The sequence below is a fragment of the Penicillium verrucosum genome (genome assembly GCF_028828655.1).
Source record: "Penicillium verrucosum strain IBT 35672 chromosome Unknown utg000005l_segment0_segment0, whole genome shotgun sequence".
NCBI lineage: Eukaryota > Fungi > Ascomycota > Eurotiomycetes > Eurotiales > Aspergillaceae > Penicillium > Penicillium verrucosum.
In genome coordinates, this window is record NW_026643214.1 from 1,067,778 (window position 1) to 1,083,413 (window position 15,636).

The 15,636-nt window shown below is 47.7% G+C and overlaps 7 protein-coding genes across 7 annotated transcripts; 3 read left to right on the forward strand and 4 right to left on the reverse strand.

Moving 5' to 3' along the window:
- Positions 1-1,401: 1,401 nt before the first annotated feature.
- Positions 1,402-2,162, reverse strand: N7516_011252 (uncharacterized protein; the record flags this gene model as incomplete). Its single annotated transcript, XM_057223970.1, has 2 exons — positions 1,402-1,739; positions 1,802-2,162. The coding sequence occupies 2 exons, from the start codon at positions 2,160-2,162 to the stop codon at positions 1,402-1,404; spliced, it is 699 nt and encodes a 232-aa protein (XP_057069110.1).
- Positions 2,163-3,311: 1,149 nt separating this feature from the next.
- On the reverse strand, positions 3,312-3,875 carry N7516_011253 (carboxymuconolactone decarboxylase family protein; the record flags this gene model as incomplete). Its single annotated transcript, XM_057223971.1, has 1 exon — positions 3,312-3,875. The coding sequence occupies one exon, from the start codon at positions 3,873-3,875 to the stop codon at positions 3,312-3,314; it is 564 nt and encodes a 187-aa protein (XP_057069111.1).
- Positions 3,876-4,585: 710 nt separating this feature from the next.
- On the forward strand, positions 4,586-6,163 carry N7516_011254 (DUF5427 domain-containing protein MTC1; the record flags this gene model as incomplete). Its single annotated transcript, XM_057223972.1, has 2 exons — positions 4,586-5,129; positions 5,190-6,163. 2 exons carry the CDS (start codon positions 4,586-4,588, stop codon positions 6,161-6,163), a joined length of 1,518 nt encoding a protein of 505 aa, XP_057069112.1.
- Positions 6,164-7,284: 1,121 nt separating this feature from the next.
- N7516_011255 (uncharacterized protein) lies at positions 7,285-8,133 on the forward strand (the record flags this gene model as incomplete). The annotated part of the gene is made up of 1 exon (XM_057223973.1): positions 7,285-8,133. The coding sequence occupies one exon, from the start codon at positions 7,285-7,287 to the stop codon at positions 8,131-8,133; it is 849 nt and encodes a 282-aa protein (XP_057069113.1).
- An 11-nt stretch (positions 8,134-8,144) lies between these two features.
- Positions 8,145-8,742, reverse strand: N7516_011256 (uncharacterized protein; the record flags this gene model as incomplete). The annotated part of the gene is given in 3 exon segments (XM_057223974.1): positions 8,145-8,344; positions 8,357-8,604; positions 8,663-8,742. 3 exon segments carry the CDS (start codon positions 8,740-8,742, stop codon positions 8,145-8,147), a joined length of 528 nt encoding a protein of 175 aa, XP_057069114.1.
- A 1,103-nt stretch (positions 8,743-9,845) lies between these two features.
- On the reverse strand, positions 9,846-11,187 carry N7516_011257 (5'/3'-nucleotidase SurE; the record flags this gene model as incomplete). The annotated part of the gene is made up of 3 exons (XM_057223975.1): positions 9,846-9,915; positions 10,007-10,872; positions 11,176-11,187. The coding sequence occupies 3 exons, from the start codon at positions 11,185-11,187 to the stop codon at positions 9,846-9,848; spliced, it is 948 nt and encodes a 315-aa protein (XP_057069115.1).
- A 1,358-nt stretch (positions 11,188-12,545) lies between these two features.
- Positions 12,546-15,346, forward strand: N7516_011258 (uncharacterized protein). Its single transcript, XM_057223976.1, has 6 exons — positions 12,546-12,883; positions 12,958-13,987; positions 14,047-14,082; positions 14,136-14,244; positions 14,300-14,625; positions 14,678-15,346. Exons 1-6 carry the CDS (start codon positions 12,660-12,662, stop codon positions 15,272-15,274), a joined length of 2,322 nt encoding a protein of 773 aa, XP_057069116.1. The 5' UTR covers positions 12,546-12,659; the 3' UTR covers positions 15,275-15,346.
- The last annotated feature ends 290 nt before the right edge of the window (positions 15,347-15,636 follow it).

A 15,636-nucleotide genomic window follows, 5' to 3' on the forward strand; every position in this document is an offset into this window, starting at 1 on the left:
ACGTACCATAAGTCCTGCACATGTACCTCCCCCGCCAATTGTCCCCTCGTATACCAAGTCACAAGTAGGGGCAGTGGACATGCCAAACCCAAACCAGCTATAGATACCAATGAAAAACTGTTTAACTCCAGCTTCTCGTGGTCTATAGCATCAAGTATGGTGCCATTCTAGCCGAGAATAACCCTTGTAGTAACCGCCTCGCCACTAGCAAGACTAGCCGCTCATGTCTCCATCACCAAATAACATCCCATAACCCTCCGGGCCTTGTCGGATAGAAACTCCATCCTAAATTTATCTACCTTCACAAGTGTTATCTAGATCATAAGTTGGCTGGTTGGGCAAGGTACGTTGTCGCGTTCTTCATAACGCCATCCTATACTTCCTGAGCATAGTTGGTCTCAATTTGTTACACATTGGGTTTCTTTAGAACAAAGTGAAGCCTCACAATAAACATCTGACTTCTATTTAACAATGTTGAATCTCAACTGACAAAAATAAGAGTAAGAAAGAACGATATAAAAAGGAGGGTAAAAGCGGCAGCCAAAAAGCCTTGATAGGAAATATACCACAAGTGGATCCCGGGGTCGCCCCAATTTTCCTCGAACGTTCGTTCCTTCGACCCGTCAATGCCGAGGGTCACTCCAGAATAATTTTTAGTATTCTAGTGCACAGTCGTGTATTTTGTATTGTTTCTGTATTAACCTGATATAATCTAGAACATCTTAGTTGGGGCTGGTTCATTGCTTTTTTTTTTTTTTTTTTAAAAAAAAAAAAGTATATGTTGACAGAGTCAAAGTGAGACCCCAAAGAAGCTTCGCGGAAAAGCACTAGCAATGAGATATGCTCATACTCCAGTACAAATCGTAGTAAATGTCAAACATAAGAAGCGTAATAGTAGATACATACATACAAGGTAGCACAAAATGCCTAGAAACATACGGCATACTGCAGGGACTATATAAATTCTGCACAAGAATCGAAGCAATGTCGCACAAGAGCAGTGTTTATCGAGAAATAATAGTCCACTGTTTGTTTGAATTCTTGATGGCGGTGGGTATGCCATACGGAATCACGACTCACTCACGGTAACCGCGGCCCAGACTAATACCTAGGTAGCATCCCAAGCACAGTTTATTTTTTGGGCTGATCTGCCTATTGAAACTTACATGGCTTTTGCGGCGAGTATTGGAGGCTGTGCCGACTATAAATCATACGAACTCTCTTGTCTACTTACTCTTGCTTTGCATTTGGGTAGCACTATTGGATACACCCCGAAAAGTAGATTTGAATCCTGTATATGATTTTTATCCTTTATAAAATACCCCCTGCTTCAAATTTCGTAGAACATAATGTCAACTTGGCAAGCCCAAGGAGCCCAAGCTAGATAGGCTCGTCAGGCGGCTACCGGGGAAGTGTCACAGAACATTTACTAAAAGGCGTAGTAGATTGAACCCTCACATCATCTAGGTCAAATTTCCATGCCTTTGCAGCTCGAGTATCTGGCTGGTATTCGACATGAGATTGCCATTGCAACATACTTCCACCGACGTTGTTCTGAAGATAAAGGTAGAACCGGTAATAGCAACCCATATGAAACTCTTTCAAGCAGGGCATACGTTGGGTTGCATAACCTACCGATATGAGAAGCCGGTGGAATTGTTCTTCGTCTATCACTGATCCTCCACACTTGCCATTCTCGATCCTGGCTCGGTGCGCGGTGTGAGTGCAAATCCATTTCCCTAGTTGATTGTCTTGCTTTTAGTGGCTATAGATATACCGACGGAAAGGAGATATTCCTTACCAGAAGGAAGCCAGGGAGGCACATCCTCAATTTCCAATGTTTTCAAGTAGGGCCATTGCAAGGAGCCTATAATAGGCTGGCCTTCTTCATCCAAAGGACACAGGAAGTCAAATGGAAGACTGTTTCTATTTAACTTCAATTCCCGAAGTTGATTGCTGAGATTTCGTAAATTGATAGTCATACTATCAATCCCCAAAGGGATGACATTTAGTGCAGGCATACTCAGTTCCCACGGGCCATCCGCCGTGCCATTATAACGAAACACTCTTAGACTGCAAGGAATACTGCCGAGCAAGGAACCCAGCACTACATAACCGTTAGTAAAGCATGCCTGGGCGAAAAGGCATGGAAATAACGACATAGCTTACATGCTCGACGTTCTTGTATATACTGCAAGTAATCCGGACGGACCCATTCGTTGAGATCTAGTTCCAGCTCAGTGAGGGTTGGGCAATGCTTGATGATGGTCTGTATTGCCCCAGTCCAGATTTGATGAAGATGATTTTTTGTTGTGACCTCCGTTTGTCACGGCGAGGGTATCAATACACGGAACGTGTACTAGATATAGCTCGGGCATATTATTGGTAAAGCGTGCCCGATATGGGGGGATGGGAATATTGTGCATTCCTGTGTAGCGATCAAAAGAACGATACGCACTGGCGGTAGGATAGTGCTCGGCACCTGGTTCCATTATAGGCCACATATTGTGTCGAGATTCTCGAAGCCCTAGGTGCAAGCTGAGATGGCAACGCTGGTTCCACGAATGAAGCGTTTGGAAAAGGTCAAGTATAGCCGTTTGGAAAGCGAAATCATTGACCTTCCTTACTTGGTTGTCTATGCTATAATCCGAGTTTTTACTTGTGGTCCAGTCCAGTAGTTTGCAGGGGACAATGATGTCGTACTCTAGCATTCGAATCCAGTTTCGCCGTATGAAACAACTGCCGGATGTGAGTTTTTGGAAATGTGTTAAGGAAATTCCACGTCGTCCTTTTTCTTTATGGTAGCCGTCACTATAGACAGCGAGATTGTTAAATACCAGGGGCTCAAGAGCTGCCTTCCAATGGCGACACACATGAGTGCATGGAAGCAAAGAAACCCTGTCAGTCCGCAGATGTGTTGCAATCTCGAATAGCAGTTCCAGGGTAGGGATGCCGCCATTACGCTAAGGCGCCTAGATCACCTGGGCGCAACACTGAGAGATTGATTGAACTAGGGCGACCTTTTTTTTTAGAAAAGAAAGGAACCACATGGAGAAGAACAAGAACATCAGAACAGAGAAACAAAGAGAAAAGAAGGAAGTTGTATGTTACTTTATAATTGAATGCTTGGCGCTACGTTACTTGAATGTATCACATTCTGTTTAAATGTGATGGATCATCACGAGAATTGGGCTACGGGACCTCTAATTGCGCCTAAGTAACTATCAAGCTAGAAGATCCTATTAATAAAAGGGCCGGTAAATCTTCTGAAACCAGTCTGTTTTGCCAGAAAGCTTGTAAACACCTACAGCTCAGTGAAGGTGGTTCTTCTCGCCAACATCCAAAGCCACCAAAAAGCGACTAACACAATTATAAGCCGCAATCGTAGCGGTAATCTCAACAACCTCCCGTTCATTAAAGCACCCCTTCAGCTCCGCAAAAACCTCATCAGGCACCGTAACCGTCTTAGTCATAGCATCGGTATACTTCAACACAGCCCTCTGGTCAGCACTCAAGACTAACGATGCAGCCTCATTCGAGAAGTCTGCCTGAGCATCTCCAACAAACTTCAATGCTTCTGCGCTCAATCCACCTTCCTCAAGTAGAGGTGCATGTTGTTCCCACTCGAACAGGGCGCCGTTGACCACTGCGACGCGGCAGATTGCTAGTTCACGGACAACGGTTGTGAGGGTGGTTCGGGTGCGGATTGCACCAATAAATGAGTTCCAGCCTTCTGTGACTGGGTAGGAGTGTAGGAGGGCTAGGTCGAGGGGGAGGAGCGGGTTTGGGGCTCGGCGGGCTTGGACGCTGGCTAGGATTCTGGCTTCGTCTGGTGTGCTAGTTGCTGGAGGGTTTGCAATGTATGGGAGACGCATGATCGGTGGTATGCAAAGGTTGCAGGTGAGCTTAATTGGAAGTTGGTTCGTTCAATGGCTGGATTTAAGTGGAATCTGGGATCTGGGGTTTGATGTCAGTTGAGGTATGAGTCGATAGGCTGTGCTTTGGAGCAGACAGCTGCTTTAAACGAGAGGCAGGTATTCGGTACCTGATTTAAAGCTGCAAGATACTATTCTTATTTTTTTTTAGCCAAAGGGGAACTGGACTCTATACGGGGAATGAGAAACTATTTATCGGCAACCCCGCGTGGGTCCAGATCGAGCGGATAAGTCAAAGCCGCGGGAGTCGGGTTTGCACTTCCGAGTTGCTTCCGTAGGTTTGGTTTGATTGTGATTGACATTCCAGGTATGGACTTGTAAGGAGCAAATGTGAAGATGTGAAGATGTGAAAACAGTGAAGACAGTGACATTGTATACAAGGGTCCTCTGTACTGTGCGGGGTGACACATTTAAATTCAAGGCCCAGGTGGTCCAAAATCCAATATGTCCAAGGCTTGTATTTCCCCTAAGAATCGAATAAAAATATTCCAATCAAAGAATTAAAGCTCTCTCTCCATCTGCTTAACTAAATTTGACTTTCATCAAGCATCTGCAGTCAGTGCTGTTGGTCTTGGCACATGATCTCCACAAGTTCAGAAGCTCCCACGGTGTCGTCACCTCTCCTGAACATTGTTCCCCCCCAAACAAACATGCCTCCAAAGGGACCCAAACCCACCAGTGACGAGCTTCTAGCTCAGTTTGACAACCTAGGTCTTGACAAATCCGGCAACAAAGTATCTAAAGCTATCACATCCGACAATGCCAAGGGCGGGCAGGAGGATATCCTGGCCGAGCTGGATCACCTAGCCACACAGCGTCCAGCCAGTGGACCGGGTACTCCGCGCCTGTCTTCCGATAAGCCCAGGTCATCTACACGATCTCCCCGCCCGAGTGCGACCATCGACCGACCGACCGAGGACAAGGCGCCGGTCCGCCAGTCTGAGGAGACCAGCCGGTCTTCACGCCCAGAAACCAAATCAGAACAGCCCAAGGCTGAGCTTGAGAATGTCCCCGCGCAGCAATCAGCCGAGGAGGGTGCCGGCTGGTGGGGTGGATGGTCGGGAGGCCTGTTCGCGACGGCCACCGCGGCTATGAAACAGGCTGAGGCGGCTGTCAAGGAGATTCAGAATAACGAGGAGGCTCAGAAGTGGGCTCAGCAGGTGAAGGGCAATGTTGGAGCTCTTCGTGATCTTGGTATGGATCTTTCTACTCAAGATATGCTACTACGTGCAGACACCTAACTAGCATACACAGGGGGTGAGCTTCGAGACAGGGCAATCCCGACATTCACCAACCTCATCCACACACTCGCCCCTCCCATTTCTTCGCATGAACGTCTACAAATTCACGTGACTCACGACATGTCCGGGTACCCGGGCATCGACCCTCTAGTCTATGCGGTGTTCTCGCGAGTGATGTCTCAAGTCGAGGGCGGAGACCTATTGGTGATCCAGCGGGGTCAGGAGTCGTCCCCGAAGCGCGGGCTCGATGTTACCGGCTACATGACCAGTGCCGGCTGGAATGACGGGCCCTGGTGGCGGACGGTTACACCTGGACAACCGCGGAGCATCTCTTCCGTGCGAGGCACCGTGGAGGGCTCCAAGCTCGCACGGGCCAGCGCCGAGTCCTATGCCACCGAGTACTTCTCGTCCCGTGGCGGAGTTGAAGAGGCCGCGAAGCACGCTTCGGAAGTCCTGAGTGAATCGAACCCAGTCCGCAGCAGCGATATCTTCTTGGCTATCCAGGCTATCAGCCAGACGACTTCCAAGGACCTCTTCCAGGCCGGTGCGACTGGCGAGAAGGCTACCGAGGGAGTTGTGGAAGCTGACACGCAAGAGGAGGAGATCTCCTTCGCGCTGTACCTCCACGACCCCATCCATGGCATTGCCTTCCACGCCATCTCTCAGAGTATTCCGCAGACATGGATTGAATGGCTCGATGCTTCGGTACCAGCCCCTGAGAATCCCGAGGCCGAGGATACGAATGTCCAGCGTATTGTGGTGCCCGATGCCATTGCTGAGGTCATCGAGAGTGGAGGTGTCGACCCCCGCGAGTGGGTCTCGGAGTGGATTGAGGAGACCCTCTCTTTGAGTGCTGGTATTATCGCGCAGCGATACGTGGCTCGACGAATGGGCGTGGGTGAGGGAGGTATCAGCAAGGGCAAGATGCGGGCTGAGCAGGCATCAACTGTGGATAGCGGTGCAGGCGAAGCTGCGCGTGCGCTCTAGGACTGCTGTGATCTTTTATACCGAGCTCAAGAGCTGACGCTCTTATTCCAGCATCTCCTGTCGTTTGTGATACACCCGCACTAGCTATTTCTATTTCTATATTTTGTTTCAGTTGTTACACCAGGATTTTCAGTAGCGAGAATAACAGCAAATGACCATTATCGATTTCATCAAAGGTTATACACTCTGCACAAAGTGTGTTTTCGTATACATCCCAAAAGACATGACAAGGAAAGGAGTTTTTACACGAAGTATCATTTTAACGGCCTTCGTATACACCTAAAAAGAAATTTAAAACAACCACCAAAGAGATATGACAAAGTCGCATAAGCAGTCGACTATTTTTGTCATTTCATAAAAAAAAAAAAAAAAAAAAAAGATCGTGTATGTTGTATGTAAACGGCGGATCTATGAATTACTATATCGAGTTAGCTTTGCCTTTTTAGGTTTAGTGTCATGATACGCCGTCACATAACTACCTACAATATATGTAGTTAATTGCTTCCGAAAAAGTCTTTAGTGAAAAGGAAATGAAGAAATCTTAGAAGAAAACAAGTTGGGTCTGCGACGCTAAGCTTCCGCAGTCATGTCAGAATCCCTCTCCAGTCAATAACTAGATCTTGACGGCTCTGAGGCGCTAGTACCTGTGCCTATGAATATGAATACAAAGTCTTAGAGCTTGTGGCGCTGTCTCTCAACATTGTTTTAGGGGCTTGTCACGTGGCATTAAGGAAGTCACATGCGGTGTGGTATCACATGTCGAATTGTATCAGCTTAGAAATCGACCCCTATCCCACGTTCACACTTCTATGTATTTTTTCTATGTACTATACTCCGTACAATGTTCTTTAATGTAACTATGAGTTAGTTAACTAACTAACTATATAACTAACTATGGCTCCCTACATAGGTACAGTATTCCAAGTCACAAGAGAACCGTTGGAAGGTCACGTGACCTCCAGTGGTTGCTCCCAGTAATTTAGTCTCCACGTAGATAGTTCTTCTCTCCTTGCGCAATTACACAGTTTTCCAGTTTACCCACTGCTTCTCTCTAAGAAGAACTCTTTTAAGGGATTGGTCAAATACGTGCTAAAACGCTGCCTTTCGTCACAATTGCCTTGATGTCGCACAAGGATAACCTCCGTTTGCCTTCGCCCTCTACGCAAACCACATCAGTTCCATTCAATGACACGGCTTTAAATCGGTATTTTACACTCTGGGCCATCCGGCTGCTTAAGTCTATTAGGCCTCGGAAGGGAAGCGTTCTTATGTTGACAAACCGGTTGTGTGTCAAGTACGGTTCCCATGTGCATTTATCCGAGGCTTCCACAATGCGTTTCATATCGCAGAAAACGTCGATTCCAGTCCCAAGGGTTATATCTGCGTTCACACACTGTGACCAGACCTATATCCTGATGGAGAGAATTAAAGGGGATATGATTGGAGTTGGTTGGGTGCAACGAAATGAGGAATCAAAGGCTAAGCTGCTTTCAAAATTGAAGTCTATGATTCAAGAGATGCGAGAAATCCCGGCACCAGAGGGCACAAAAATAGCTTCTGTTGATGGCGGATCCATGTTTGACTGCCGATTACCCGGCAACTCCTTGCGTTTAGGTCCCTTTCATACCATCCAGGATTTTCATCGGCATTTACGAGAAGGTATCGAATTCGATCCTGGTTTTGATCCTGAGATTCAGGAGCTTATCAAACAGCAAGGCAAATCATGGCCATTAAAATTTACTCACGGCGACCTTAGCAGCCTCAATATACTGGTTCATGAGGAGAATATTGTCGGAATTATTGATTGGGAAACTTCTGGTTGGTATCCATCATATTGGGAATACACTACTGCCTACCAAGTCAATCCACGAAATCCTTTTTGGGTCAATGAGATCGATAAATTTCTTCTTCCGATGCCAGAAGAGCTAGCAATGGAACGCATTCGCCAGAAATATTTTGGAGATATTTGAGGCTATATGTCTTAAATAGTGATCTCCTTCCTCTCAATCAGGTCATAGGTTGGGACTTTGGTTGTGTCAAAGTTCCCTTGGCCATCAAATCGATGCTGATATTTCTTGCTTTGGCAAAACGCCATCGCCTCGCTGCGTACCTTTTCCCATTCAATGACATTCGTGCCTAAGGCTTTGCCGTCGGCCTTCAGCGCATCGAGCGCCTCTTTTACTTAGAATATACAGTTCCATCCTGCTTGGCCTTGTCTGATAGGTATACTGCGCAATATTTCCACCAATCGACTGCCATCCTCTACCTTTCCGATTATCACTCGAACAAGCAGCATGCTGGTGGCGAGAAGCAGGGATTCACGCTCCTCGAATTCCCATTCAACTACCCCCGGGGCTTTAAGCCTCTCCTTTGCGTGATAACGGACCCCCATTTTACCTTCCGTTTCAATTTTCGGTCCCACAATCAACGCCCAGTGATAGCTAGATGGATAATGTCAGATATATGCGTGCTAAAGGAGTAGTTACACAGTGAACCTACGTGTCTTCCTTGCCCGACATGGTAGGAGCACCTCCTCGCACATAGAGGGCAACGTGTAGGCGGTCTTTGTTAGAAGGCATTTGTGTGCGGCCGCTTCAATAGATTTTATTGAGAGGTATCGGTTTTGTATTATGATGGGTTCTCTGCGAATGTATTTATCTTTGAAACGAGTGAGCTTACAATATATTCAAAGTAGTTTATATACTCTTTAGCCTACACTTATGATCTTGTACAATAGCCGCTGTCAGATGTGACGTGAGGTGATAAGAAACTGCAGGGCCCTTGCAGACAGCGCCAATCTCTAAATAAAGAACAAGCCAATTTGGCTCGCACTAGTTAACTAACTGTACCTTATGACACATCCTCGAGAAATCCTGTTCTCGATGAGAGACTGCGGCGCTAGATCTTTAATTAGAAATCTTAGAAGGCTAAAGACGCTACCACGTTATGCCCTGAGGCTTACTTATCCTTAGTGCCTAGGAAATCGAGACAACTCCGGCTCAACTTATAGTCTGAACCTTATTCAATCACAGCACAAACTGGTAAGAACGGCTGCGGAACTTCTGGAGTCTCCATCCTCCCAATAAGTCTATTCCTGCATGTTTGCCTGAGGAGCTAACGTTTCATGTTCCGAGGATGGCTTGCTCAGACCTCCATTTAGCGGGAACTTTCAGATATACTCAGCCCCAGTAATAGGTGAATTCAAGGAGACCTAGCGCAGCCCTGCTATGGTGAGATTTAGCACTATACTGGATCTTAATATCCTGGCGGGTAGTGAATATAGTGCGAAGTATAGTAGGTGTATTTTGTATGCATCTCTAAAACTAGCATATGAAGATGGAAAACCAAAGAAAACCAGGAGACAAACAGGAAAAGCTCAAGGCAAGGGTTTATAATGAACATTAGTCAAGTTGTAAGTCCGGTGCGATACACGATACACGGTTAAGGGGCAGCTGGACGTCCAAAGTTACTTACGGGTGGAAAGGCAGCCGTTTTCTGGCCTCAAAAGCGGTCATTTTCGGCGTCAATCTCACAGGTCCTCATATTCTAGTTGTAATTCCCGTATATGTACAAAACGGACCGGTCTTCCCATAAATCACCATATTATGCATTTCCGAAAACCATTCAATGGCGGGTATCGTAGGATCATCCAAAGCATTTCAGAATATGTTCAAGAACTCATTCAAGCATCAATGTCCAGCGGCCCTTCAAGACCGGGGACATGCCAGAAGTTGGCTCGGAGGGCAGTCACACTAAATCACAGCATTAGTATATCCGGTCCCAGCAGCGCAAAGCAAAAAAAAAAAAAAAAAAAAGAAAAGAAAAAGAAAAACCATATCTTACCTAGTTGACCCATTGAGCACGGTATGAGCATCCGTGCCAACCTCACTCTCCTGCAACGTCTTTTTCATATCCGACAAATCAGCAGACCACTTAAACTGACGCTGTCTGGAAGACGCAGGGACATGTCCATTAACAGCCGTGCCATTAGTCTCGCCATTGACATGAACACCGTTCACGCCATTCGCACCATTAAGCTTCTTCCCCGTCCCCTCCTCAGCATACAAACACCCTCTGGACCAATAATACGGCAAAGTGCGCGTATAAAGCACAGGCCTCTCCTCAACATCAAGAACCATAGGAACATTGATATTATAAAGCTCGACCCTCTCATCCCAATTCTCATAAAGATGCCGGACAACCCTAACAGCGAGTCTGGCCGCCGCCGCAATAATATCATCAGGCTGCGGGTCCTTGCTACCAAACGAGATAGCAATACCGCGCTTGCTACAAAACACCGCTTCCAGCGCACCGCCTACCGTCCCCGAGGACAGGTTGTAGATGGTGGAAGCATTGCGGCCGTGGTTCGGGCCCGAGATGACCAGGTCGATCGGCGCCCGCTCGCTAAATAGGTTGTACAGACCTAATTGCGTGCAGCTGGCTGGTGTGCCGTTGCGGATCACTACCCAATCATTCTCCGGGTCTGGGGATTCGAAGCTCTCGTCCCAGCTGCCGTCTGCGTTGAAGGCGTCTGGGTGGACGTAGCTGGCTGTTAGGGAGGCTTCGATTAAGTGGGCTTTTCCGATCCACGAGCGTGAGGCTGCGGGGATTGCTACGGAGACTTGGTGGCCGTTTGCTTTGAGGGCTTCGACTAGAGGCCGGACGTATGGTGAGAGTTTGGTGCTTGGGGGACCATCGTCGTTGACGACCTATTTTTGGGAATTGTTAGTTTATTTGTCTTGGCTTTTTCTTGGTTGGTTTTTCTTTTCTTTCTTCTTTGGGCTTTATCTACGTTTGTGCAACGTATTGCTCGGGCGTAAGGAAATTTGATAAAAATGCGATAACGAGGATGTGGAGTATCATGTGGTGATGATATTCCCCCGAGGAAGTATGGATCTATAAGCAGATCCTTGCAGGAAATGGCTTTCTATACTCCGTTTTCCGTACATTTTGCCAGGGGAGGGGAAAAAAAAGAAAAAAGAAAAGAAAATATTGCCGGTGATCTCACTTACCAGGATGTGCATGACGGGATTAAGCAGCGCCAAGGGCGTTATGGGTGAATATTCGGAGTTTCAATTTGGATCTTGATTTTGGTTTCCCCGGCGGTTTGGACGGTGATTTTTTATCTTGTTCTTTTCTATGTTTTTTTTTTTTTAAAAAAAGAGAACAAGAAAAGAAAGAAATATTTCTGCACCCCGGAAATACTCGGGGTGCAGGACACTTATACCTGGGGGAAATCAAGGTAAAGAATGAGCCATTGGCCACACCGAATTACACACCGGGGTGAAGCCGTTCAGGCTGCGGGGACGGTAATGGTAGGACCGAATGCAGCGTGCGGTGAACCAATTCGGGGTTCTTTCGGGGATGCTGACTATTGATTTTCAATTATTCGATATGTTGGTGAGTCTGGGGATTTCAAGGTTAATATGTTATGTGCTGTACAAGGCTGGAATAGTAAAGGTAGGATATATCATCCGGGATGTTAATACGTTGTAGTTCATTTAGTTATACCTAGGTAAATGCTATTCAATCTTACCACCTACTTTGTAGGTATATGGGCCCATTTATATAACTTAGTAATGGATATATCATGTGTTCCAAGGGTTTATATCATCAATGATATATTCTTTAGAGATAACAGTAAGCCATAAGGTATAGTTATAGTACAACATATATGCTCTTATACTTCTAGGGTTTTATATCAGAAGCTTAAAGCCGAAAAGGGAAGATGAGGTAATCAATTCTGCATGCCCCCCAGGTGTTACCCTGCCAAGTGTGTGCCAAGACAGTGCTGCAACCTACACGGTAGAACAAGGTCTGGATGGAAATTTCTATTTGAGGGTTCGACTGAATAATTGAGGGGGAGGATTACATTTTAATCTGCCTAATGCGTCTGCATTAAAACACAGGAACAAAAAACCCCCTCCCCCCAAGGTTCCTGGACCATTCATATCTCAGGGGCCCGCCACGTACATTTTTGATACATCGGTGGACCATCTGCTCTCGTAAGACGAAGTGAGACTGTGCCGGAGATCCTATCGGAGAAAGATATACAGCCCTTAATGAAGGAGTACAAACATATGTCCTATATTTTTCAATATGTATATCAATCTAGTTGGAATTTAAAGATTTAAATATACAACTTCCACCAAAAAATCTATTTACAACATACATTCATACCTCGTTGTAAATAAAAGGCCAAATACTAAAGTGGTCTGTGCCGGCAGCACGCTAAAGACGATCGCAGAAAATCTTGTGGTGGGGAATCCCGTTAGCCCTTCAACAATCCTCTGGCCCCTCAACTCTCTCCTCTTCAATTCACTACCAACTATATTATCCATTCGAATACTCCGAACACGTCGACACATCTTCGCCGTTTACTTATATAAACCACCATTCTGTCATCTACCTGAACCCGCAAAGTCTCAAAAAGCCAAGTCTTTTTGGGATCTTTGCTCAACGAGGTCGTCACCGCAACCTCACCCTCTCATTCTGTATGGACTGTGGAAGTACTGGGACCGCTGCGGGGATCGACCCCAAAATCTTGGACAATTGGCAAACTGAGGGCACCTTTTCTGTCGCCTCATGGGAACATCTTGGGTATGACCAACCACCCGAGTGGGACACCAGCCAGGAATCGAGTCAGTGTGATGCGGATATCGCGGACTTAGGCACCTTCCATGGCCCATTGGCTGGAGAATTCCGTCGTCTGGAGAACAGGTCCGGAAACCTTTTCCCCATGTGAAAAACCACGACGTCCGATGTCGATGTGGCTGACACTTGTTTGGTTATAGAAAGCACGATGTAGCACCCGAGAACTTGAACTACCCCGATGGCCTCGTCGAGGGCACTGCCAGTGGCACTCTTAGCCCCAAGACCATCCCATCTTCCGCCGACGAAAATTACCATTCCGACGAGGCTTGGCCACACTTTCAACTGTACAACTCAGTGGCCATGCCGATGGATGCATCTCTACTCTACCCCTACGCGAAAGGACCGAATCACTCGGATGGGGCCGTCATTGTCGATGACGTTGGAGAGATGCCTCACGGCGGTTTCTCCGATGTCCCGGTAGAAGGCATCATGTCGTTCCAGCAGATTCCGCAGTCCTTTCCCATGATCCCCGAGGAGTGGACTGAAATTCAACATGGCATTCCCGTGGACAATATGCCACCACCGCAAGAGTCCATGGGACTCTCAGTGGACGCACAGGAGAGCCCCAAGGATCACTCCCTGCGGGGGTTCCAGAATTCTATCAGATCGCTGGAATCGCGATGGCTGAATAGTCTGGAATCCCAACTGCCCACCCAGCAGATCACGCCGGTCTCTCAACCCGCTGGCCCGCTAAACGCACAAATCGGACAGGAGTTCCAATTCAAATCCGAAAACTCTTCCGTGTCGGGCGATTTGTCGGGAATATACGAGTGCTCCTACTCCGCCACTAGCGACGAGGCCCCTGCATTTGCGGATCGTCAGTTGGAAGACGACGATGTCCAGTGGAAGACCTCACCGCATGAATCCAGTTCACCTGAGGGGTCGCAGCCTGCGTTCAAGACCACTGCCTTCATGGTGAGCGAGGCCCCTGTGGAGTCTCTAGTATCCACTGTTCCTGCAAGATCGAGGGCTTCGTCGACCGCTGGCCAGCGTGCCGGTCGACCGGCACCACTTGCCATGCAGACCTCGGCTACAGTCAAGAAACGCAAGGCCAGAAACCCCGCTTCAATGGATCAGGGCATCACAAGGCCCCTGCAAATTGTCCAGGAGGATGGCCAAGGCGGCTCCATTGCGTCTGCGGACTTTGTCTCTCCCCACGTGGCGCCCGTCGTAAGGGCCCATTGAGTATGGTTGGACGGGCCAATGCAGGCCTGCGCCGGAAAAACAAGGATACTTGTGTCCAGTGTCGACTAAACAAGCGCAAGGTAAGGATTTCCACGTAAATTTTTGAATTTTCATAAAGCTAACGTGTCTGCAGTGCGACGGAAGCGCCCCTTGCGATGCTTGTCGCCCCACACTCCACGAGCAACCATGTGCTCGTGCATGCTTCTCCAGCATTGTCGAGTTTGGAACCTGCAACTACATCTGTAAGCATCCAGCAAACCTCCCCAAGGATTCTTCAAATTGACTGACCCTATCTAGCTCAACGAGCTGTCAACCACCCTACGATGGATGGTTCCAATCGAGTCCGGATGGCGATTCCATCTGAATTTGACCTCAGTCAACTCTTGTCTTTGCTCGCCGAGCGCCAGGGGCGGTTCAACATTCGCGCTAGCCAAGCTTGGGGCTCTCTCTACGTCCTTGACCTGGGAGAGACCTACAAGTTCCTGAAGACCCTGAGTGAGTACAACGGCAACTCGAAGTCCACTTTCCTCGAGTTCATCGACCGACGAATTGTGGACTCGAAGGACAAGTCCAAGAACTGGCTGTCCTGCGTTGCGGACTGTGACCCAATGAACCAAGCCTATGTAAGACTTCACTATCCTACATGCCAAGAGCGCAAAAGCTAACCAACCCCAGACCCTCCTCTCCCAGTGGAACAACATGCCAAGTCGCGCCAAATACAGCTTCGTGCCTCTCGACTCAACAGGCGAAGAACGAACAATGGACATCAACAGCCCAGAAGACCAACGCGAGATCCTCCTCGCAGCTCAACTCTCCCGAATCTTCTGCCGCATGCTCGAAGTCGAAGGCTTCCGCAAGCTCGAGCGCGACTTCTACAACATCAAGTGGAAGCAGATATCCCACGAGACGCATGTCCGCTTCCTCGGCGAACTCGGCCACATCCTGCTAACCCTGCGATGGCGCGTGAGCTGGTGGAAGCGGCTCGGCGACGGCGGTCAGACCCCCGACCCCACACAGCAGCACTACGTCGACCGCGTCGAGCTCCTCTGCCGCATTCTTTACGTCTACTACACCTGCGTGCTGGCGAAGCTGCCCTCCTGGTCGGCGGCGGATGTCCCCAAGGGCATCTGGTCGACATATGCGGACTCGGAGAATGCCGTGTGGGATGATTTCCCTTCGGACTCCAGTGATGGTGGCTTCAATGGCTGGATGGAGCGTGGCCAGGACCTGATTGAGCAGGCTGGCGTTCCAAGCCGCATCTCGAAGTTCTGAGATCGGGATGGCAGATCTGATCTGCGAATATGGTTTGGATGGTAACGGCATTGGAGTTAGAATTATAGATACCCTTTTTTTTGTTTATTTCTGTTTCGTTTATCTCCTTTTTCTCTTCGAGATTTCGTTGTTTCTATTGGATGCATCATGACTATTACATACAAGATCTGCCTTATGATTTGATGATTTTCCCGCATGTTTTATCCTATTCGGTTGGGGGTTTTTACAATTTGTACATAGAATTACTACTTACCGACATATAGTTATACACTGCTTCTCATCTTTACTTCATTCTTGTCCATCCCATACTGCCTACCTACCTTGCCCCTATCTAACTATATGCATAGGAAATATTACTATGT